Here is a 24438-nt window from a genome sequence, read left to right as displayed (position 1 = left end):
CGGTGTTGAGTTGAGGGAGAAAGCTGCGGAACGTGATCTCTATAATTTGGTAACACCACTTAGACTTGACGGATTCGAAAAATTTTTGCGGCATATGACTCGTGAAGAGTCATACGTCAATAATGAGACTATTCCAATATAACTAAGAAAGGTGTTGCAGGGCCCCTTTAAGCAGAGATGAAACGAGCCGACCGTCTCATTCGCGCGATGAGCACATGGAGATAGGAGCCAGCGCGTTGGGAAGGTTGGGGGGGGGGGGCTGCGTGAGTCCGACAGGAAGTGCGTACTTTGTACCAGCGGGCGTGGTCGCGTGCGCAGCGGTATCTTTAGTGGGGATCAGCAGACGGCTCATACCTTTGTAGGTGTTGTGCTCTAATTGCAAAACTTCCGTTGAAGCCATAGCAGTGGCAGATCCCGGGGGGGGGGGGCAGTGGCGATGGCCCCCCCCCAAGCTAGCCCCCGCCCCCTCCCTTCAGTGCCTGTCGTCCACCTCCTTTGTCAGGCTGCTTGTCGAGTTTGCCCCCTTTGTCAGGTTGCTTTGCCTGCCATTGTCCAAAAGGGGTAACGAGAATCTTGTCCCTGCTCTCTACCTCTCATTGCTCTACCTTTCCGGCTTCCCTATGCACATTTCCAACGAAGGCTTTCTAGGCACTGCCATAATCCCCTCTGAGCTGTTGTAAATATGCGTGACCCACAAAATGCACTGCTGACCGTTGGCTTCAGCCTTTGTACCCCCCCCCTCCCCCCCATCATGTACCTGAATCCGCCCCTGAGCCATAGATAGGGCACTTCTCTTAGTGCAGCGGCTGCGTTTCCTGAAGGAGCGAGCTGCTAGCCTATATTCATATAAAATTCCTCTTTGTTGCCATCGGATTTACTATTTTGCTCTCGCGGTGAAACTGTGACTCTTTTTTTCTAACGTGGGATGGTTTTCGATGTTGTGCGTTCGTGGAGAGCAAATGGTTCGGTTGGCCAACATGATAGCAAAGGCGTTGCATTGCTCTGGGCAACGCGCGAGGATTTGACAACAACCCGCAGCAGCAGAACAAGCGCAATTACACAGCACATTAAACCCGCATTTGTTTCGTCTTTACATGGGACACTCTGGCAAGACATCTAATTGTGATTGCTGCATCTCAGGCCCAACAAAATTGGTTTTTTTTCACGCAAAAAATAAAAAGTTTTTTTATGTTGCCATATTAGTCGAGCATTCTTGTGGCATTTTCAGTTTAAGATTGATCCTTCAGTAACTATGCCTTGCATGAAAGGTCGAATTTCAGTTTAACGAAGTGAGTTGCCGCTTTTACCAACTTCGCTATATTGACGTTTATCTGTTCTGTGTACCATTCAAATGAGATTAAGTCGTTTTCATTTTCTAACATGCGTCTTAGAGAGTGACATCACCGAGCGATATGGTCTCTACCCATCTTGACATAAAACAAAGTTCTGTTTCACTCAGGGAATTTAGAAATGTCAACTCGGTAGACACCCTGCAAAGGAAAGAGGGAACACCTCTTTTAGGGACTTGCATGGGAGTACAGAGACTGATGTCCTTGCCTCAGCAATGCATTTTGTGGGGGTCATGCATATTTAAAACATCCCTCTGCCCAGAGGGGATTAAGGCGGCATCCAGGAGCCGTTGTAGAAAATATCTGTCACACGCACGCAGTTCTGTGTGCTCACGTAGCCAGCTGTGTTTACATGAAAACCCCTCTGGGTCCCGCCTCTCTCGGCGCTCTCTGAGGCATAAACTGTGGCTGGGCACTATAAAAATGTCTCCAAATGATTAACCATCACATTTCCACAGCAAACACGTTTCCACACCTAAATAATAAGAATTTGTAAAGTTTAACTTGTTCGAATATTCAAATTTGTCCAAATATTCGCCTCCTTAATGGCATGTTGGTACATGGCCGAGTATTTGAGAACATCCAAATGTGCATTTATCTAATCGAATATGCTCCGAATAAGGGAAATGTTCTACAGTGGAACTTCGATTATACGACTTTCAGGGGACCGCGCAAAATCGTCGTATAATCGAAAAACCGAGAATATAGCCAGTGACGGTCATTGTTGCCCCACAACAGCGGGCACATAATGCCTAAGAAAGTCCGCGGCACAAACCTACGCTGCTCTGAGGAACGTAGATTAAATTAATTGAAAAAATGACAACCACGCATTTTATCGGAGGTGTGAACGAACCTTTATTTCTCACCTTTTAAAAAAATCTGTGATTTTCTTCTGAGAGTTTACCCAGCCACGACGCATCAGCTTTCTTTCGATAGCTGCAACATCTGGCAGCAGGTCGCCAATCTCGTCGCGTGCGCAAGCAAACCGCCGAATGTGGTCGACGTAGCACAACACGTCCGCGTAAGTCGGAACGGACGCGCTAGCCTCTGCAGCGTCGTCCATCTCTTCCTCGTCGGAAGTTCCCGCAGTGTCGGGACGCACAGTTTCGATAATGTCATCCAGCGACACTTCACTGCACACTGCAACGTCGTCGTCGGCACCAACATAGTCCGCGAAAGATCCAGGCAGCTTCAGGCTGCCGAACTCTGGTTCGTCGTCAACAGGCACTGCAGCTTCACTGGTTGAACAAGCACCACTTCTATTAAAGCCGCAGTGCCTGAAGGAGTTGGCGATGATTTCTGGCGTGACTGTGTCCCATGCACTAGCAATTTAGTGCATTGCATCAAGCACAGAAAGCTTCTTATCCAACTGCTTGCGTTCCATGCCTGCCAGCCGACGCTGCACCAGAAACTTCCGATATTTCTGTTTCATGCACTTGATGACGCCAGCGTCAGCGTCAAGTGGCTGCAGCTGGCTAGTGCAATTGGGGGACAGAAATGCAACTTTCACATTTCTCAAATGCGACATATCTGGTGGATGGCATGGCGCATTGTCAAGCAGAAGAAGAATCTTTCTGTTCTTAGCCCCCATTTTGGAGTCCAGCTGCTGCAGATATGTAGAAAACCTAGCAGCCGTCATCCAGGCTTTCTGGTTGAACGTGTACTGGCACGGCAGCCTTTTCAAATTCTTGAAGCATTGCAGCTTCTCATACTTGCCGATCACGAGGGCAGCAAGCTTTTCAGAGCCGTCTTCATTAGCGCAAAGCAATACGGTAAGACACTCTTTCCTTCGCTTGCCCCCGTGACAGCTCTCTCCTTTGAATGCCAATGTCTGTTCTGGCTGCATATTATAAAATAATCCAGTTTCGTCCGCGTTGAACACGTCGGACGGCTTGTATTCCCTTATCAATTCCGGCAGCAATGCAGTCCACTTTTCTACAGTGTCGGAGCTGACTGACGCGCTCTCTCCACAGCAGCGGCTGTACACAACTCCACTGCGTTTTTTAAAGCGATCGAACCAGCCATTGGAGGCTTTAAAGTCGTCAATGCCGCAGCGCAATGCAACTGTCTCAGCCTTCTCCTTCAAAATTGCGCCATTTACGGCAATTCCTGAACTGCGGGCCTGACGCAATCACTCAACGAGGGCCTTCTCCATGGCAGCATATTTGCCGCATTTAGTAGGATGCTGTCCTTCTTCGCGAGGATCGTTTTCAGCGACGACTTGGGAATGTTCAGGTCGCGGGCAATGCTGGCCTTTGTTGCTCCGTTCCTCTTCTCCGCCTCCTCGATTATGCGAAGCTTTTCTCCGAGCGTCAGCGGTTTTCGGTTCCGCGACATTGCGAGACGCAGCGGTCGCAACCAAGAAATCGAAAGCTTCCTCGCACACCAATGTCCGAACACAGAAAATATTGCACGTGGACACAGCAGCTGCGGCGCAGCACAACCAACCGATGAGGCAAACACGTGAAGGAATGGCTGAATGGCAGCACGGCAGTAGGCCTATTCGATTTGCAAGCTTCGACCAATCGCGAGCGGCTAAAACGCCCCAGCCCTCTGGTAGCTAGACAGCGGCGAGTTCCGGTTCCCGCGGCTGTCGCAAACATTGGCTCAACAATCACCGTTCAACACGTCCGGTATAACGACACAAAATCTAGTGAAAGTTATCGCATACTAGAAACCGAGCTCGAAATTATCTGCCATGTTATCTGCTCACAACGGTCACTACAAAACCACCCAAAAGAAGAGAGAGAAAAAAAAAGGCGACAACGAAGAGCGCAGTGCAATGCGACAAAACGAATGCGCTCCGGCTGGCTCCGGCCAACGTTGGCTCTGGCTAGCTATGGCCGTCCGCGTGTCGAAAATTTGAAGAGGCCCTGTGGTGGCAGCGCGGATACAAACTCGGTTCCTCAGTTTCCCGACTTTTTTCGCCCGGCCGCAGTGTGTTCCGTGCCAGCCCGCGTCATCGTAGGTCTTTTTTTTTTCTCGGACAGTCCAGCGAAGCGTCGTACGAGGCGGGGCTGGCGTAAAATTGCGTCGTACAATTGAGGTGTTTAATACATTATTTTTATGGGGGTTTTGCCGGGACCAAGCCAATTCATCGTAAAACGCGGGTCGTCGCAGGACCGGGGGACGTATAATCGAAGTTCCACTGTATTTATATTTTAAACTTTAAATATTCACACATCCCTAGTTTGAGCCCAATTTTGATGCATAGAAAAGCCATGAAAATTGTCTCAAAGAAAAGTTCAAATAGCATAGTCAATATCTACAGAGTTTCATTATCCTCAGTTAAGCCTGTCGACTGAAATAAATTCCTGAATTACAAGTATTTTGGATCGTTCACCAAGATTGCGATTTTTTTCCTGAGACTTCCTTCCACATTAAAAGGAAATAAAATGCTCAAAAGATTGTACTTCACTTGTTCTTTGTTGGGAATAAATATTGTCACCAAGAAGTGTACCGTGCTTTTGCTAGGCATATTCAAAGTTCAGAAATTGCAAAATTTGTGGAAAGGTGTGTTTGCAGCTGAAACTTGTATATATATTTTTTTAGGAAAGAAAATCTTTTTTCACTTAGCTAACTTAAGAATCGTTGTTCTGGGTCCAAGACCTCCGCCTAAAGTAAAGTTCATCAAAATCTAGAATGATGACCAGGACCTTGTGTTTGTTATCGGACACACCCACTTAGTAAGTTTTCTAGTCACATGAGGGAAAGCCCACCTTTGGAACAATTTTTTTTCCTCTTTGAAGTGGAATTATATCAGGAGTAGCTGTTATTCTTATTTGAAGGAGGATAAGGATGTTGTAGACGAATCTAGCCTTGAGAGATATGCAGGTACCCTTTGCAGTACAGTATTGTCATTGTACTTTTACAGTGTTCAGGTAGTGTTTAATGACTAATTCAATGTAAATGGGCTCAGTATAGTGGTTGGGTTTCATGGAAACAACTATGCTGCACACTTCACACCATGCTGGTCACTTTTGCAGACACCATCGAGGGCAACATTGAGAACACCCAGCATAACACTGCACAAGCCGTGGAACAACTGCGTAGTGCAGCCAACTATCAGGTAATTTCCTGGCAACATTTTCGCGATTTTGCCCATCCCGCACTCTCGCGTGTTGCGCTCTCAGGATTCCCTCATCATGCAGCTCTCGCTCCTGATCCTGCGCTACGAAACAACTCCTGTCAAGGCAGTGCATAACGTCGACAGAGATTTAAAATGATGTGCTGACTCTTGCTTCATTCTTGAGGCACAGATTGTGCCCATTGTTGTAAAACTACAAAAGATCTTGACCATGAACAAAGTTCTTGCAGTTCAAACTGGAGACTTGCTTCAATGCAATGGTAAAGCAAGGCGTCATTCAATGGGTTTCGATGCTGCATGTTGAAATCAAGGAACAGTAAAGTTGGCAACCTTCAGTGTGTCTCGAAAGGGGCATGTGGTGTTGTACCATTCCAGGCGAGGCCTGAGGTTACGTTAGGAAGCCAGAATGGGTGCGAGAGCTTCATTTACATGTGATTACTGCAGCGTGTTAAACCTGCATTTGATTCAGCATTCCACTTGTCAAGTGGCTGCATTAACCCTTTCAGACGCCACCTATAATGAACCGTCTGTAAACGCGTCAAATCTATGCAATGTTATTTCGAGGCACTTGATATTATATTGCAAGAAAAATAATGCCCTAATACGTTAATTTATGTGTGTTATAGTAATCATTCCTAATTATTTTGTAATTAAATATCTATTTATTCTGAAGCCATTCATGCCCTATTTTTGCATAAATAGAATAAAATCTCAGGCTAGAAATAATTGCAAATTCGTTTTCTGTGATGTCTATGCTGAACAAAGAAACATTATGCTTTAGGTGTGGTTAGCGGGAAGCAGCACGTTGAATGACTCGTCAGATATGGTTGTGCCTTCAGCAGAGTGATTGTATGCAACAGTGCACTGCAAAATAGAGTTAAGTGAAGAAAAATTTAGTATGCAGGAGGTTCCATTAATCCAAAGCTCAATGTATCATGCTCTTTCTTAGCCCCTAGTCGATGCAAATAGCAAAAACAAGTGGTGTGCACAATTGTGTACTTAGCATCTCGGAGGGCTAAATAGGATTTTGTTGGTGTAGCATCAAACCATCATGTTGTGAGATAGGAAGAAAGCAGTGTTGATTAAGGAGAAAGTGAAAGTATCGAATATTCTAGTTGACAATGAAAGCGATAAATAGAGGTGGACAGGCCATGTAATGCATAAGGTAGACAACCTAAGTATTGATAAATTTCCATATTTGGTGGTGAGAGAAAAGAAGCACAGTATTAGTAAATATTTTACAGGAATAAGTTTCACTCAGCAGGCATGAGAAGTTGTTCAGTGGAGGTTGCTAGAAGAGGCTGTTCAGCAGGGAATATATACTAAACCTTTGTTGTACAGAGACTGTCTCTGTAAAAGCATTATCTTATGTGTCTGGCTCAGACAGCTTATGTTGTGTCATATTAAATGTTAAGATTGCAAAAAGAAACCTCTCACGACTGTGTAAATGTTCTTTCTGAAAACTATGCTGCTTTCAACGCTGTTCATCGTCGCTAGTGGACAAGCGGATGCAGCATCCAATAAGCGCTCGCTGAAGATCTTCCTTTTGTGAGTGTTCAACTATAATAATCCTGTGATCGCCTTTAGGTTAAAGGCAACATTTCCTGCCTTTCGTTCTTTCTAAAAGTTTGGGCAGGTTCAGTTTTGTCGGGAGCATACGTTTCATTACAGAATAGCAAAAGGAAAAAAAAAGGTGAGGGTAGTTTCTGAAAGCGAGAAAGAAGTGTGCTGCGAATAGAACAGTGTACAGTGTGAGCTCACATAGTAGCTAGAAGCAGTAAAAGAATTGGCAGTGAGGTTAAACAAATAAGGAAATGGACACGCTTGGTGCCTACTTGCAACAATTTGTTTCAAAGCTCATCACAATGCAACCTTTACAGTACTTTACCGTACTAAAATTAGTCAAAACAGGATTCAAGTTCAGGAGAACATTGAGGCTTCAAGCGATGAGTTATAATTGAACAGGGGATGTTGCAGAAGCCTCTAGGTGAATGGTTTTACGGGGTGACAGGTTTTACTGTACACGTCAATCAACAGCAACGAAAAGCTTGTGTGTGTCCCACTTGTTTGCACTGCCAAAATTTCACAATGACTGTACACCAACCAGCCTGCCTATCAACACTTCTGCAACAGCAGCAAAATTTGACAGAAACGCCAGAAAAATCTTGACCCATTGACATGTTGACACTCAACCTCGCATTTATTTCAACATACTGCAGCCCCGCAGGTCTATCGTAGGAGTGGGCAAGTACAATACATAAGAGCATAACAAAGTGTGCTGAACATCAATGATGAGTAATACACAATAAGAAGTCAACGAGTGATAAAGATAGGACATAACCAGACAGAGCATTCCACAATTCTGTAGAACGAACAAAAAAAAAGCTATATATAAACGCCACCGTACAATGGATAAAAGTAGATATGTTCAACTCATGGTAATTTCGAGTGGTTGTTGGTCTAGCGGGTGCCATGTATTTGCTGAGTGGGGGGTATTGTGAGGAGTTAATTAAGGTATAAAGAAACTTCAAACATTCAATGTGACTACGTGAAGGGAGATTGGTAAGCTGAAGAATAGGAAGATTGGAACAAGATGAAAAATACCTGTCAAAGTGACGATAAATGAAGTGTACAGCTTTCTTCTGAACAGATTCTATTTTGTCGATATCAGAAATTTTGTGTGGGTTCCACACGACAGACCCATATTCATATATTGGACGAACCAGAGTTCTGTAAGTGAGGAGTCGTGTGCTGTGAGCTGGTGAACGTAATGTGCGTTGCAGGTAGCCTAACTTTCTAAGCGCACGGTTGCACATGGGTTCGATGTGATGAGACCAAGGTAAATCCTCAGTGAAAAGGAGACCTAGATATTTGTGTTGTGAAACATTTCCGAGAAGGCAACCATTAAACAAATAGGTCAACAGAGAGGGGGAAAAAATTACCCCATCTCCTACTAAAAGAAACCATGTGGGGATGCGAAGCAGCGCATGGGTAAACTTAAGTTCCATTCATCACGGGCACCTCGCCCGATGTTAACGTGTCCTTGCAAGTGGAGCACACCATGAGTTCACTGTAGTTGCTGTTGCTGTTACTCGTCCGGAACTTTTGTTGGAGCACGCCACACGGGAGCATGTGGGTTCATCGTGCGTCTGCAGAATCTCGTTCCCCGACGCCATCACGCGATTGCCGAGAGAGTGTAAGGGGAGAGGCCGGAGCGTCTTACCCAGCCCCTTACACAGGCCCGAACGCGCTAGCGCGTGCCAGCGCGTTCTGACTAGGATACAACGCGTTGGTTCATTGCGCGTCTGCAGAATCTTGTTCCCCGACATCATCACATGATGGCTGAGAGAGAGTGTAAGGGGGGAGATGCCACAACGTCTTACCCAGCCCCTTACACAAGCCCGGACGCGTTAGCGCGTGCCAGCGCGTTCTGACTAGGATACAATGCATTGGTTCATCGCGCGTCTGCAGAAATTCGTTCCCCGACGTCATCACGTTATTGCTGAGAGAGTCTAAGGGGGAGAGGCCACAGCGTTTTACCCAGCCCCTTACAGAGGCCCGAACGCGTTAGTGCATGCCAGTGCGTTCTGTCTAAAATACAATGCGTTGGTTCATCGCGCGTCTGCAGAAACTCGTTCCCCGACGTCATCACGTGATTGCTAAGAGAGTGTAAGGAGGAGAGGCCACAACGTCTTACCCAGTCCCTTACACAGGCCCGAACTCGTTAGCACATGCCAGCGCGTTCTGACTAGGATACAATGCGTCGGTTCATCGCGCGTCTACAGAAACTCGTTCCCGACGTCGTCACGTGATTGCTAAGAGAGTGTAAGGAGGAGAGGCCACAACGTCTTACCCAGTCCCTTACACAGGCCCGAACTCGTTAGCACATGCCAGCGCGTTCTGACTAGGATACAATGCGTCGGTTCATCGCGCGTCTACAGAAACTCGTTCCCGACGTCGTCACGTGATTGCTAAGAGAGTGTAAGGAGGAGAGGCCACAACGTCTTACCCAGTCCCTTACACAGGCCCGAACTCGTTAGCACATGCCAGCGCGTTCTGACTAGGATACAATGCGTCGGTTCATCGCGCGTCTACAGAAACTCGTTCCCGACGTCGTCACGTGATTGCTAAGAGAGTGTAAGGAGGAGAGGCCACAACGTCTTACCCAGTCCCTTACACAGGCCCGAACTCGTTAGCACATGCCAGCGCGTTCTGACTAGGATACAATGCGTCGGTTCATCGCGCGTCTACAGAAACTCGTTCCCGACGTCGTCACGTGATTGCTAAGAGAGTGTAAGGAGGAGAGGCCACAACGTCTTACCCAGTCCCTTACACAGGCCCGAACTCGTTAGCACATGCCAGCGCGTTCTGACTAGGATACAATGCGTCGGTTCATCGCGCGTCTACAGAAACTCGTTCCCGACGTCGTCACGTGATTGCTAAGAGAGTGTAAGGAGGAGAGGCCACAACGTCTTACCCAGTCCCTTACACAGGCCCGAACTCGTTAGCACATGCCAGCGCGTTCTGACTAGGATACAATGCGTCGGTTCATCGCGCGTCTACAGAAACTCGTTCCCGACGTCGTCACGTGATTGCTGAGAGAGTCTAAGGGGGAGAGGCCACAGTGTCTTACCCAGCCCCTTACACAGGCCCGAACGCGTTAGCGCATGCCAGCGCGTTCTGACTAGGATACAATGCATTGGTTCATCGCGCGTCTGCAGAAATTCGTTCCCCGACGTCATCACGTTATTGCTGAGAGAGTCTAAGGGGGAGAGGCCACAGCGTTTTACCCAGCCCCTTACAGAGGCCCGAACGCGTTAGTGCATGCCAGTGCGTTCTGTCTAAAATACAATGCGTTGGTTCATCGCGCGTCTGCAGAAACTCGTTCCCCGACGTCATCACGTGATTGCTAAGAGAGTGTAAGGAGGAGAGGCCACAACGTCTTACCCAGTCCCTTACACAGGCCCGAACTCGTTAGCACATGCCAGCGCGTTCTGACTAGGATACAATGCGTCGGTTCATCGCGCGTCTGCAGAAACTCGTTCCCCGACGTCATCACGTGATTGCTAAGAGAGTTTAAGGAGGAGAGGCCACAACGTCTTACCCAGTCCCTTACACAGGCCCGAACTCGTTAGCACATGCCAGCGCGTTCTGACTAGGATACAATGCGTCGGTTCATCGCGCGTCTGCAGAAACTCGTTCCCCGACGTCATCACGTGATTGCTAAGAGAGTGTAAGGAGGAGAGGCCACAACGTCTTACCCAGTCCCTTACACAGGCCCGAACTCGTTAGCACATGCCAGCGCGTTCTGACTAGGATACAATGCGTCGGTTCATCGCGCGTCTACAGAAACTCGTTCCCGACGTCGTCACGTGATTGCTGAGAGAGTGTAAGGGGGAGAGGCGACAACATCTTACCCAGCCCCTTACACAGGCCCGAACGCGTTAGCGCGTGCCAGCGTGTTCTGACTAGGACACAACGCGTTCGTTTATCACGCGTCTGCAGAATCTCGTTCCCCGACGTCATCACGTGATTGCTGAGAGAGTGTAAGGGGGAGAGGCGACAACATCTTACCCAGCCCCTTACACAGGCCCGAACGCGTTAGCGCGTGCCAGCGTGTTCTGACTAGGACACAACGCGTTCGTTTATCACGCGTCTGCAGAATCTCGTTCCCCGACGCCATCACGCGATTGCCGAGAGTGTAAGGGGAGAGGCCAGAGCGTCTTACCCAGCCCCTTACACAGGCCCGAACGCGCTAGCGCGTGCCAGCACACATGGTTCCTGAGTGAACGGTCGCCGATGGAAGGTCGGACACAGCCCCGAGCAAAAGCTGCTTCGCATCTAAAAACGCTTGGTAAATGACATGAATACCGGTTTCTAGAAGTTCATTTGCATTTGCCAAGTGTCACACCATGAGTGAAATGATGCAAATGAATCTGTGGCCAAATGTGGGCGCAGGCTATAGCCAGACGTGCACAGAGATCACCCAAGGACAAAAAGACACCACTTTATGTACAATTCGACACGCACGGGACTACACTACATAAACACATACTTATGCGCGTTCGCGGCCTTATGCGGGTTAGCTTAAAGTTCGTCCACTCACACCGCGATGTGGTCCGCTTTGGTGCGTCGGTCGGTGTGGTCGACCCGGCCGCTCTCAGTCAGGGTGAAGAGGCGGGGCGCGTCGTGCTCCCCTGAGTCAGAACCGGGGCGTAGCCCGGCCTAACAGGTAAATGCCAGGAAGCATCCTGGCACGGCAGTCGTCGCCTGGAATCACGCCTGGAGTGACGGCGGGAACTGCGTCATGAAGAGCGCCAAGAACGGAACCAGGGCAACTCCTTGGACAGCGCCTCGTCAGGAACAGCAGCAGTCAGCCGCCAGGGACTCCGCTGGGGACAGGATCCGGGGACAGGTGGGGCGAAGCCCAGGCTGGAAGAGCCCCGTGACTGTGGGAGCCGGGGCGAGGCCCGGACCAGCAGGGCAGGACCGTGATGTCAGGGCGTGGCCCGTGATGTCAGGGCGTGGCCCGTGATGTCAGGGCGTGGCCCGATGTCCGATCCCGATCCGTCTCTGTCGCTCGCCGAGCTGTCCCCGTCGCTCGAGAGATTCCCTCGAGCCCGCACACGAACACGAGCATAGTCGCGCTTCTTCGTTCTTTCACTATCACCATCACGGCGACTCCCGCGCACTTCAAATCCGGAATCGGCCCCGCACACCGATCACAAATCGAGAATCGGCCCCGCACACCGACCACAAATATACGTCAATGCCGACATACACTCCCTAAATCAATGTTTTACCAGTTAAGGATGATCTGGTTATGAGGAGGTTTTAAAGGGAACAGCGGACTGCCGTGCACGTAACTAATACCCGTGTCACACGGGCGCGCAAAAGTCTTTTACGTAAGCGGTCTTTTACTATGGTGAAAGACTTTTTATGAAGCGGCGTTTCCTCGCAGTCACACGGCACTGACAATCTCTTTTTAGAGGTTCCTACCGAATGCGCTACCGAAAGAGTGGCGCTCGCTTTCAAAACAGAAATAGCGAAAAGAAAATTATGTATCTCGAAAGAAGATGTCCAAATTTATTGTATGGCACATTTGTTGACATAAATTTAACAACTCCAGTTGAAAAAAAAAGGTTCACGCAGTAGTATCTTAACTCTTTCGTTACCGCATGAAAATGGCCATTTTTTAAAGGTCTGAGGAAGAAATTTATTGCTAGTATAAATAATGCTCTAGGTAACATTGCAGCACACCAAATTGTGCATAATGAATTGCTCTTTATAGATAACACAAGTTTCAAAACAAAAAAGATGTTACAAAAGTTACAAAAAATCTGAAATCTACCACTTTTGCAGGAACTTGAGAAAAACAGCACAAACAAAACGCAATATCTACAAAAATATTACGAACAAACAAAATTCAAAATATACATCTTGAAGGGAAATGATCTAGGAATATTCTAAAAGAAAAATAAACAATCTGCATAAAGCCATTTTTCACACAGATCAAAAATACTGCAGACCGAAAACTGCTTCACCACTCGTGCCATGCGGTGAAGCAGTTTCTGGCTTTCGTAAAGCACAGGTGGACGCCACAGGTTTCACAAAGAACGTTCGTTTTTTTTTTTGTCAACTTTGCGTTCCTCATAGCACTTGGGACAGTTTTCCCTTTTCGGCATCTTTTTGGGGTGGTGCTGCACTTTTTTTTGGCGGAGGCTCCACTCGTGGAACATCATCCGCATCCACCTCGAGAAGCTGTTGAGCGAGCTCCAACCGGAAGGATAGCTGGTCAAAATTAGAGTTTCTCTGAAGTTCTGGGGCAGAGAGGTGTCGCTGACCGTGTTCTTGAAAAATAATGAAACTATTCACAACTGCAATGTCAATGCCGGGCCGAGATACGTGCCGGGCGGCCTTCTTGGTCGAAATTGAATCTTTCTGGCTGCCGGCGGCAGCACATCCTGTCCAAGCGCTGTGCGTATTCTGCAGATAACCAGGACATCTCAAAGGTCGTGCACCGAGATCGGCAGATAAGCGCTTCCGACGGACGAGACCGCTCAAGGCCGAAACGAAACTTAACGGTACACAGCTGGATGGACCGGGCTGGCTCGAAGCATCGTCGCTGTCAGCGCTTGAAGATGAGCTGGTGTCGTCTTCGGACTCATAGCTCGACTCAGCTTCACTAAATTCGTGAGCGGGTTGAGCACGCTTTCGAGCGGAACGTTTTTCCCGCGACGCAGCCCCGCGGGTTGACGACGCCATGGGAGCGGCCGAGAGATTGCCGCGCGCGCCGACGCTAACGCCCGATGCGCTCCTCTCGCGTAGATAAAGAGAAACGAAACCAAAACTGCTGAAAACTGGCTAGAAAGGCCAGATCAACAAGTTAGAGATGTGACGGACCTTCAGAAACGAGCTGTATTTGAATAATATTGCGCAAACTCGGAAGCAAAGCTCGCTAGTGAGTAGCAGGTGTCGTTTTCATGTAATTATCACAGCCAAAATTTATTACCTCGCAAGACTGACGACACAATTTGATAATTGACGTCTTAGGAATCATTTGATACCGAAATGTTGATAATAACGGAGCACAAACATGAGCAGCGCATTTTTTTCCCAAGTGTGGCAGCCACGCCTCCTTTCCCAGTAACACATGCGCATTCGTTCGCGAAAAACTCTGTCAAAAATCGCAACGTCGTCAGAGCGGGAAAGTTTAAACGGATTGTAGAAGAGCAGTCTCAGAATTAAACGCGAGATGCTGCAGCATGCACGGGAAAAATTTTTAACACATCGAAATCGGCAGCTTTTTTCGTCGATCACCGGTGATCGATTTGAATAGGCGTGGTAACGAAAGAGTTAAGAAGCGTTTGCACAACTGGCGGCCTTTATATATTATTGTGGCAACAGTGGGCGTCTGTTTTCCTTGTCAGCGATCTTGTCTGGCTCGCCATGGATGACCGTACGGAGGAAAAAGTGACAACTGCAAGTCTTGTAGCGTACCATTTCTCTCTGGAAAACGAGGCAGACGCGGCGACGGGCTGATTGCACACCGGCGTTTGCCTTTCTGCGCTCACTTGCGTCCATGCTCGCGTCCATGCTCGCGTCTATGCGGGTGGCCATAACCCCAACCCGTCCGCCCTGTTTACGAGAGTACACAAAAAATAAAGTTTAAATGGTTTTCTTACGCTGCTTAGGACAAATGAAATTTATTTTTAAGGTGAGCCCAAGTGACACCGTAATAAAGAGTTGTCGTTTTTTTTCACCGCTTCATAAATGCTGGCGCCCACTGGTTTCGAGGCTACTCCTTTACCACCATGAAAGAGTTCGTCGAACGCCGTTTCCAGAAAAGACCGCTTCTGAAAAGGAGATCACTCTCTGTCGTGTGACAGCGCGCGGAACTCTTTTTTGGAAAAAGTCTTCTTGCTTAAAAGACTTTTTAGTGTCCGTGTGACACGGGTATGAGCTGGCATGTGCACAACTTAGTTTAACAAACAGTGAAACAGCTTCTCAAAAACCAAGTATAACAGGTATGGTACAACATGTGGTACCACTCTCGTGTTTTATATGGAAATTTTTTGGGTTGTTTCTTGTCATCTCAACTGAGATATATGAGCTTTCATTTGCTCTTGACAAAATGATATATCACAAAACCGAATTTGCGTCCCCCCAGCCCCTTTGATCCATAAGGCCTTCTTTAGTGTGCATTCCTATGCTGTTGATTTTGCCGAACTAACAAATTCTTCTCTTCTTTTCCCAACAGAGGAAGTACAGACGAAAGACATGCTGCCTGCTTGTTCTGGTGGTTGTAGGGGCTGCTGTGCTGGCCTTGGTCATCTATTTTTCTATCAAGTAGTCCCACCAACTGAGGCTGGCGTTCGCTAGTCCTCGCACCGTTCGTCGTGGCGAGGCCGTTTTTCAAGTGTTACTTCGGTAATCGGAGCGAATCGTACCCTCCAGATGCCTTCTTGGTGCAGACCACGAGGTCTGTTTCCACGAGGTGTTAAGTTTCACCTGTGGTGTCCGTTGTTCAAGGAAGATGAAAGCTTAACAAACTTCAGCTGGGTGGCCCGCCTACCCGCCTCAAGCATTTGCGAGCATCTCGGGTTGTCTTAACCAGTGGTAATCCAGTTAGGTGATGTAGCAGCTTTTGTTTTTCGTTGACGGCAAGAAACCCAAAGATCATAGCCAACAAAAAGTTCCTTACCGGATTGTTCACTTCACAGAATGCTGCTACCATTAACAGTGTTTAGCTCACAAAGCTTTTGAATCACACCGAATGTCTTTGCACAGTTTGTGGATGAGCTACTTCCAATGTTGGGCTGTAATGAACTAAGATTCATGCTGCCAGCACTTCTAACTTTTTGAGACCTCAAGCAAAGAAAAGTTGTTCGCAGGAATTGTAGCATGTGCCGGCTTGATGAAGAAAACACACATGTGGTGGCTAAGCTTTAGTGATGCCTATGAAAACAGGTTCACCCAGCACTGCGTTGCTATAGATATTACGCCTGCCTGCCACGTCAGTGCAGTTTTGAGCCTCTGACGCATTGGTCGTTTGTGTGCCTAAGTTCTTCGTCGTGGATAGCCGTCTTGCTCCATACTGGTTCACATTTCGTGGGACCAACGTTTTGTTATGCATCTCGGCAACACTTGTCCACATGAGTTTCTCCCTGAAAAGATCTTCGCATTTTTCCACTGATGTGTCACCGAGACTTCTGACCAAACCAGAAGCTGGGTCTGTTCAATAAGCCAATATTATTTTTATAGGCTTGTTTTGCTTGGACTTGAGTGGCCATTACTTGTCAGTGGCCGCACTGTTTCCCAAGTGATGCTTAATGGGAGAATACGTGGTACGCTGGACATAAAATGATTGTGCCATATTAAACAAAACGTGCAAGCTGAAGACTGGTCGTCATTACTCTGGAGCCATTAGCACAATGTGACTGGCTTATTTGGTGTGACAAAAGCTGGCCAAAAACAGAAGTAAAAGCTGGTGGCATGCTGGTCTCTCGTTATTGGCTTTTGCTGTGCATGGTAGTTGCAGGTAAAGCAGGTGGACCAAAGGGAACATGAAGAAAGGCTTAGTGAAAGAAGGAAAATAACACAAACGTAGTGTTTATGTTGTCTTGATCTCTCTCTTGTGTCCGTGTCTGTAGGCCTGCCTTCTTTTATCAGAAATATCCGTACCAACTAGCTCAACCTCATGTTTTAAGAAAGCAGACACCAAAAAACAACTGTTACATTCTTTTTATTGTAAAAAGGCAGAATTTGTATAATTGGTAACTATATGAGTGAACAAAAAGCTGCAGCATTAAAACTGTATAATGGAAAAAAAAAGCGTATGAAACATTACCAGTAATTTAGAAACACAACACTTATTGTGCAAAGCTCTAAAAGGTAGACTGAAGCACACTTAATTACATTTGTAGGCGTTTCTGTACTTACCATAATTTGCAGAGTTAAAAAACTGCAGTAATTATGGGTATTGTGCATGAATTATGGGGTAATACACATGATAGCATGGAAGAAGCTCTGTTTCATCACAGCCGCGATAAGAAGCAACACAATCATCACTGAATGAATTTGGCTGTGTGCCATCTATGTTGACTCGTTAGCCAGTGCATCTATATACTTACGTAGGTCTGTTAAATTATTTTTACATATGCAAAGCAGTATGGACGCAGCACTGAATGCTGTTGAAAAAAAAAATGTAAAGCTATGGCCTTTCTGCTGTTTTACTACTGACTGCAGTGTGTGGTGCAAAGATTAAAAAAAAAAAAGGCTCTCTTCTGACTAGATTCACTAACTGTTGCGAGTAAAAAATAACCACTGCTTGGCGTAGGAGGTTTCGCTGTGTAAACTTGTATTTGTAATGGTGAACGGAACCTCATTTGACGTGTGGATCTTGTCTGTTGCCCCCTCCAAGAAGCCTATCAAGTGTTTGCTGCAGCTGAGTATTGCCTCTTATGTGTTTGTCTTTTCTTTTCTCTCATTGAACCCAAGCCTTTGTTACACACCCCTCACAATAGTTTCACAAAGGCTGACATGAGAGTTACCATCCTTCTTTCTTTTTAATTACATATATTACTGGAGCATATTGTTTGATATAGGTTGTGTGCTGTATAATAAAGAGACTTGTTATTTTATGTTTGCCACTACATGCTCATTAGTGTGCATTGTTTTTGTTTTTTTTGCTGTGTGCACACTTTAACAACTACTTGTGTTCAAAGTAAATACATACCACACTGGTACCTGTAACACGAAATGAAGTCCATCTTGACTTGTATTTGTTAAAATCAGAGCCACTGTGCTCTGAAAAAGCCCTGGTATTGTGGGTTGTGCATTTGAACCATCTGGAGGCTTGAAAAACGGTAAGTACGGTGAAACGAAGTGGTGCTCGACTCTCACAACACGGTAATGGCAAGACTCTGGTAATTTCCGTCGACAGCTGCCTCCTCTGTCGGCTGCGATAGCGAGATGCTGCCAGAGTGTGCAGAATTCGTCGCTTCATGATACAGTGAGCTTTGGCAGCACTCTCTGCCTGTGCAGGTTGACGCATAGAATAGCAAAACGCCGTACATTTCTGTGCAGTTGTACGGCTTCATGCAATGTGGAGTCTGGTGTTGCAACGCTTTGAATGTTTGTTTAAAATGCATGCAACAAGGTGGTGACCTTGCATAACTTCAAAATAGAGCAACTTCATCGTGGTGGACCTCTAATGCAACGTGATGAATTCTTGATTGTGAAATGCTCGAAGCAAGATTGATGGGTATAAAAGGCTCTTCTGGCTGTATTGCCAGCTTTTTAATGCTTTCATTTCGGGTAAAGGTGTCGTTTTACTCTCCGTTTGGTTTAACACCAAGTCTGACTCTGGATTCGCGCGAAAAGCTAAACGCATTGCTAAAGAACAAGTGAAACATCTGAAGGAAGCAGTTTTGATATGTTATTCGGATGTATGCGTTTATGGAAACATCCTGTGGCTCTTGTAATATATACTACATTATGAGTGGTCTACAGAACTTCTTGAAGGATGTCCCTTGGAACATCTTAATACCTTTTTCTTTGCAAATCAACTCAGTGCTGGTCACTGCAGTTAACTTGTAATTAACAATATCCATTCGTTTTATCATGCAACAGACAATGAACAGTCTCCATGCATACTTGAACGGTGTCATGTTCTGTTATGAGCTGAAACACGCATCTATTGCAGGACATGTAGATTGTCTTTGTAAATTGGGATTGTACATCATTGCTTTCTTTTCTTTGGACCTTCCGGGTGGCCATATTGATGCTATTCCTTAATTATATTTTGCTAAACACTGTTAAATGTACTGGTTTCAATCGGTGTGGAGAATCGAGCCAATGCAGCTCTTTAGAAAGAATCGAAGCTTTCCAAAATATTTTTACAAATTTCGGAAACGTAAGTATACTTTGCACGAGGAAGCATTCGACGTACTCGCCATCCAAGTCGTTTCCAGCAGTTTCTAAGGGTTTTGTGTTTTCTAAAAGTTTTAAAGAGTGGTCTGACTTCCAATCTCCTTCTACGGTCACTTGCTCGTAGATGTGGTAGTGTGGAGTCAACAGTTGATGCAAGTTAGTGAAGTGGATGGTGCCTTTGTCATACTAAAGACAAGATGCATCAGGAACATGTTTTTCCACACGTGTTTCCATCATTACATTGTTTTGAGAGAGATGGGCAGCTCAAATGCTCCTCCTAAATGTGGCATTGACCGAACGCACCAGAAAATGTGCATTTTCGATGGAGGCGAAAATGTTTTGAGGCCCGTGTACTTAGATTTGGGTGCACGTTAAATAACCCCAGGTGATCGAAATTTCCGGAGCCCTCCACTAAGGCGTCTCTCATAATCATATTGTGGTTTTGGGACTTTAAACCCCAGATATTATTATAATTACCACAAAATGCAGTCCCAGTGCAAATTTCAGAATGGCGAAGCCTTGGCTTACTATCAATGCACTTGTGACACTAACACGAGATGCTAAGAACAACCCTTGCCTACACAAATTTGGCTTTTTATAATGGTGTGTAGAGTTTCAACGGAGGACTGTATTACTGACGAGACGTTTAGTACATTGAAGGGACCATTCAACCTTTTTGAGCATTGTGAGGAAAAAGAATGTTCTGTATGTCATCGAGGCTGTCGTAAACAATGTTATTGAACTGCATGCAGTAGGGAATGCACAATTTCGTGTTGAAAGCACTTGCAGACAGTGTTTTAGCCAGGTGGGGGGCTGACCAGGAACATTGCCGGAAGGGAGCTAGTCTCTGCACATGAACGCCTTTCTGGAAGATGTCGCCTCATGTAAAAGACTTCAGACTGCTGTTGTGTCGGGGCTCTAGAACAATGAGATGATAATGTGCCGCGCGGGCTGGGAACAAAGATATCACTCCATTTCCATTAGAAAATCTCGGGTGCAGGATGCATACGATACCTCTAGACACAAAAATGTTTCTAAAGACGGGTGAATTCATGATTGTAAAAGCTTCACTCCGATTTAACGAAACAATTATTAACAAAATGACAGACATTTCGCCACCTATGCACCCATGCACACCCCTGCACAGGACGTACTATATAGCTTTGATCTAAACGATGCGACGATGTTGGCTGATGTACGAAAGTGGGGCAAAAGAAAACTCCTGCAATCGTGGTTCATTCATCTTAAGCAATCTTGCAACAACAACAACCACGGCTCCCTACCGGACGTTTACAAACTCATCGATCTTCGCTCATTTGTTTCCAGCGTATACTGAGATGCAGGGTGTCCCAAATGTCACGCAGCACGATTTAAAAAAATAGGATGTCGTTACGCGAAGCACACCTAGTGCATATTGTTCCCAGTATACTGTAGTAGCCACTACTAATTTTTTCGTGAATGAGGTTTAGTTAATTAGTCCCAATTATGTTTCTAACTCGACAAATACTCACCTAATCATTAAAATGTCAATGAAGCATATGTAAGAATGTTGAAATGACATCTAACTGCGCTCTTTTCAACAACGAACTAATTGCGTGCTTGCTTTTTTTTTTTTGGCTAATAAGGAAAGCCTGCGAAATCTAAAAAATGACACGTGACCCCCCGACCGATTTGAAAACTCGTAACTGCTGGTCGATCTAAGGCGCACATCATACCGCTGCCTTTATTTTCCCGTGTCGCCTGTTTACAAACCTACTCATTCCAGAGCATCAGCTTCCACTCTGACGCAGACGTGGTGAAGAAGCCTTATAATTAATTACTCGACGACCTCCGTTCTGCCAGACTGATAATGGTGTGCACACAGCTAAATACTGATGTGTCAGCACGTCATGTCAGCACTAGAAGTTTAAACACAGCTGTGGTTTTGGCTGAGGCTTGCGCGTGGGTGACACATGTCGTGAACTGTCCCCACATTTCGTTTACAGAAGTGCTGTTAGTAGGATATGTATCGCGGCTAACAATAGGGCTGCCTAAACTAAAAGTTAAATGCAAAGCTTTGCGGTAGCTTTTCGCGCAACTGCGCATGCGTCGTACGCTAACCGCTTGCGGGCTCCCGTTAAGTGACGGAAATAGCGGGCCGCAAACGCTAACTTCGCGTAGGCTATTCTAAAACTGCCTAATGACCGTAAACGTCAAAAAGAAAGAAAAAAAAATGCGTCGGCCGGGAATCGAACCCGGGCCACCCGCGTGGCAGGCGAGTATTCTACCACTGAACCACCGACGCCGACATGCCCTGGAGCTCGAAATTATTCTATACAAAGCTGATATCTATGCTCACAAAATTTGTTGCATAATTTTTATAGCGTGTTGCCCTTCGCGTGTCTACCACGCGTGAATGCGTGCACCCTGGTCCTAAATCTCGGCTTTTGCCAGCATGGGTTTCAAGATACTCAAGCACTGCGCAGTCGCGGCATGAATTCGATCGTTTACTTCGGGAGTGCAGAAAGCGGGCAGCAACCAACGAGGTGCATACGCATGGATCGCCTTAGATGGCAAAGATGTGTAACACGTATGATACCTAAGGAGGTTAAAATAAAATTTGCTGGAGTGGAGGAGGCGCTCCTCAGCTGAAGCCGCGCGCCGCCATCTTGCCATAGGCAGAAAGCGCGCCTTCCGCAACACATGCTGCAGCGGCCGCATAGATGTTCCCGCTGTTCTCTGGCGTGGTGGCGTCCGGACGTTGTTGGGTACATCGTGCGTTGCGTATGGCTACATAAATCGAGCGAAAATGTACTCTGGAATGAAGCCTTTCAGTTGTAAGCAGAACATTTCGAGCTTAATGAAAACATCTCTATATGCCGGAACGCATGCTGACAGCTCGCAATCTGTCTCTAATTTGACATCTCACGGTCATTCTTTTTTCCTAACCGGTTTCTTAAGGAGCCAAATGTTCGAAGCATGTCGGAGCAGGCTGTTTGACGTGAAGTCTGGAAGCCAAAAGACGGCGGTCACATATGTTAGAGGCACTTCCCATGTAACACAAAAGAAGCTATTTCCCGTCTAAAAGACGTCTTGAACGGCTATCAAAAAGGGCTAATAGACGTCTTGGTCAAGACATTCCCGTAGCCGTAGACGTCTATCCGACGTCTGATAGCTGTGCTAATGTCCCGCTAGTTGACGTCTTTAGAAGACGTTTTGAAAAGACCAAGATAAGACGTTTTATAGACGTTCTTGTTTTTTCGCCGTTTTCGAAATTTTGGACTTTCGAAATATAAAATAAACTAATATAAGTGTCTTTGCAGATGTTTGGTCGGCAGCCTGACGGCTACCATAGGAAGATAGAGATTGAAGGGACCGAAAGAGCTCCCGCGAGAGCACTTTCCTGTTTTTCTCACACTTCCTATGTCAGTCGTCGAGCAAGTGACCAAACAATCAAGCAATATCACTAACACACGTACATACCATGTTCACCCACGCATGTCCCCACTGTTGCATATATAAGTTTTCGACGCTGAGTTTACTCGCGTTTATTGCGGACCGAATCAAGTTGTTGCGGTCGCTCATATATGCCGCGTGAATTATTGGCTACTTCAGCACACCATACATATCCAATTTTCATGTAAAAGACATCGGTTTATAATAAATTTGAACACGTACGCAGGGGATCAACATCGTATACTGTACTACATAAATGATGTTTAGCGGATGGCGCGCAAATAAATAATCGCGCTTCTCAGCAACAATAAATTATCCCATGATGTTGTCAAATCGGTTTATTAATGAATAAAGCACAACCAAATGTGGCACAAAACACGCCGGAAGGTGACCGCACAAGGTGAAGCTGAGTGGCACGGCAGCGACGTAAATAAAATTCTGCATGAATGCACTCCGAGTCTCGTCAAAGAAACTGCACTGGCTTCCGCATTAGCTGGCGTGGTCTCAGGCCCAATATCTTGCACAAACAGCAGTGAAGAAAAGCTGCATACAGAGAAAGCAAGTAAGCTACGTAGGATTTATAACAAATAACAGATCATCAAGTCACTCTAAAGAAACATTTCCAATTACAGATATGATAAAATGCTGTCATGTATTAAGAAACGACAATCAATCATAACCGCACCTACAGGCGAGGCGCCTACGGTAGAAGCTTTGCACTCTGTCAGCGACAGGCCGGCGTAGTTGTAAGCATGCTTGCCTAAACTATGTCGGCCTGTCACTAGCGTGCGTGCGTGGAGCCACGAGCTGTAACGCGCAAAACATAATTACTCAAAATAGGGCGAGTCAGTCTGGCTTACGATTCGCACCGGCGCGTATACTATAGTTTCGCGTTCGACCACGCGGTTCAACCTAGCAAAGAACTCTTCACAGTTTAATCACAATGCTAAAACCTTCCAGTAAAAACGACGAAAGGTCAGGTGCACTTACCGAAAAAAGCACTCTATCCGAACGTGCACACGTTCTTAGCTGTTTGTCTGGCTGCAACGAAGGTGGTGAGCAGAACAATCGCTTCTTGAAACGAACGTACCGACGAACGTACCGTCGCAAAAAGCACAGTAAAGCTTGTTTCACCAAACACTGATGGAAAATATGCGACAGACAGTATGATCACCGTTACTTGATGCCAAGCAGCCCGTAATGCGTTCATCCGTTCACAAACAAAAGCTGACAACGCTACACAAAACGCAAATCACCGCCGGCCGTCGCCTAGCTCTGCTGCCGATCGAGCCGCCGCAGCCGCCGCGAACTGGCGGCTGGCGCGAACTAGTGGAGGAAGAGGGGAAAGGGGGAGGAAGGAACAAGTATTCTGAAACAAGCCTCACCCTTCACTTGACCGAGCTGAGCACAGCGTCACTATTCAACAGAAAAGACACAACGGTTCTCACAAAATAATCCCACCTATTGCTCAATATTTAGTGAACATTCCTGCCAATAGGTATTTCTGCCATCGTTCGCTGTTGCGCGAGCGTTGCGCGGCCTTAGCCGCCTTGGCTTGAAAAGAATATACTTACCAAACTGCTGATAGAAACGCGCCTTGCGGAGCGAAACCAATTATTTTGAGGGCTTTGTTTTCTGCGTCTCTTCTTTCACTAAAGCGACAGTCACCGCTCTTTAGACATGCCGTTTTGGCGTCTTTGCGCTCGTGGACAAAACATTTGAAGAATCATTTATATAGTCGTTGCGCGCGCACTTCCCCCACCCACGAAACACGAAAGCTCTATAAAACGTTTTATAGAGGTTTATGGAGGTTTTAAACGTTTTAAAGACGTTTTATAGAGGTTTTGTGTTTCATAGGCAGGATGTACTCTGGTTATGTCGTAGCTGTTGAAAACGGTAATAAACAGTACGCAGGCATATTTGAGAGGCAATTGTGCTTTATTTTGCAAAAATGTCTATTCTTGATCTTCTCGTAAACCAAGACGTTTATAGCCGTCCGTAGCCGTTTCGAGACGTCTTTTAGAGGTTTTGTGTTACATGGGTTCTCACCGAATTGTTTCGACCGGACTAGGCTGCAACACGGAAGTTGTCCGACAGTACTTTACGCATTTGTAAAACACCTGAAAAACCCAG

General features: G+C 46.4%; 1 protein-coding gene and 1 non-coding gene across 3 annotated transcripts in view; one reads left to right on the top strand and one right to left on the bottom strand.

Moving 5' to 3' along the window:
* The window catches only part of LOC119383873 (syntaxin-7), a 46324-nt gene extending 28745 nt beyond the window's left edge, over positions 1-17579 (top strand). Inside the window, exons 8-9 of one of the 2 annotated variants that reach the window (XM_037652151.2) lie at positions 5336-5418; positions 15197-17579. In XM_037652151.2, coding sequence (XP_037508079.1) covers positions 5336-5418; positions 15197-15289 — 176 coding nt within the window. In that variant the 3' untranslated portion in view covers positions 15290-17579. Of the gene's footprint in view, positions 1-5335; positions 5419-6933; positions 6985-15196 lie in introns of those variants that run through there. The other variant, XM_037652153.2, reaches the window with a different exon arrangement.
* Positions 17580-21083: 3504 nt separating this feature from the next.
* Trnag-gcc (transfer RNA glycine (anticodon GCC)) lies at positions 21084-21154 on the bottom strand. Its single transcript has one exon. It is a non-coding gene; the product is annotated as a tRNA-Gly (tRNA).
* Between the last annotated feature and the right edge of the window lie 3284 nt (positions 21155-24438).

This window comes from Rhipicephalus sanguineus, chromosome 2, assembly GCF_013339695.2.
Source record: "Rhipicephalus sanguineus isolate Rsan-2018 chromosome 2, BIME_Rsan_1.4, whole genome shotgun sequence".
Classification (NCBI taxonomy): domain Eukaryota; kingdom Metazoa; phylum Arthropoda; class Arachnida; order Ixodida; family Ixodidae; genus Rhipicephalus; species Rhipicephalus sanguineus.
The sequence above is the reverse complement of the archived record's forward strand: the minus strand, read 5'-3'. Positions and strand labels throughout refer to the sequence as shown.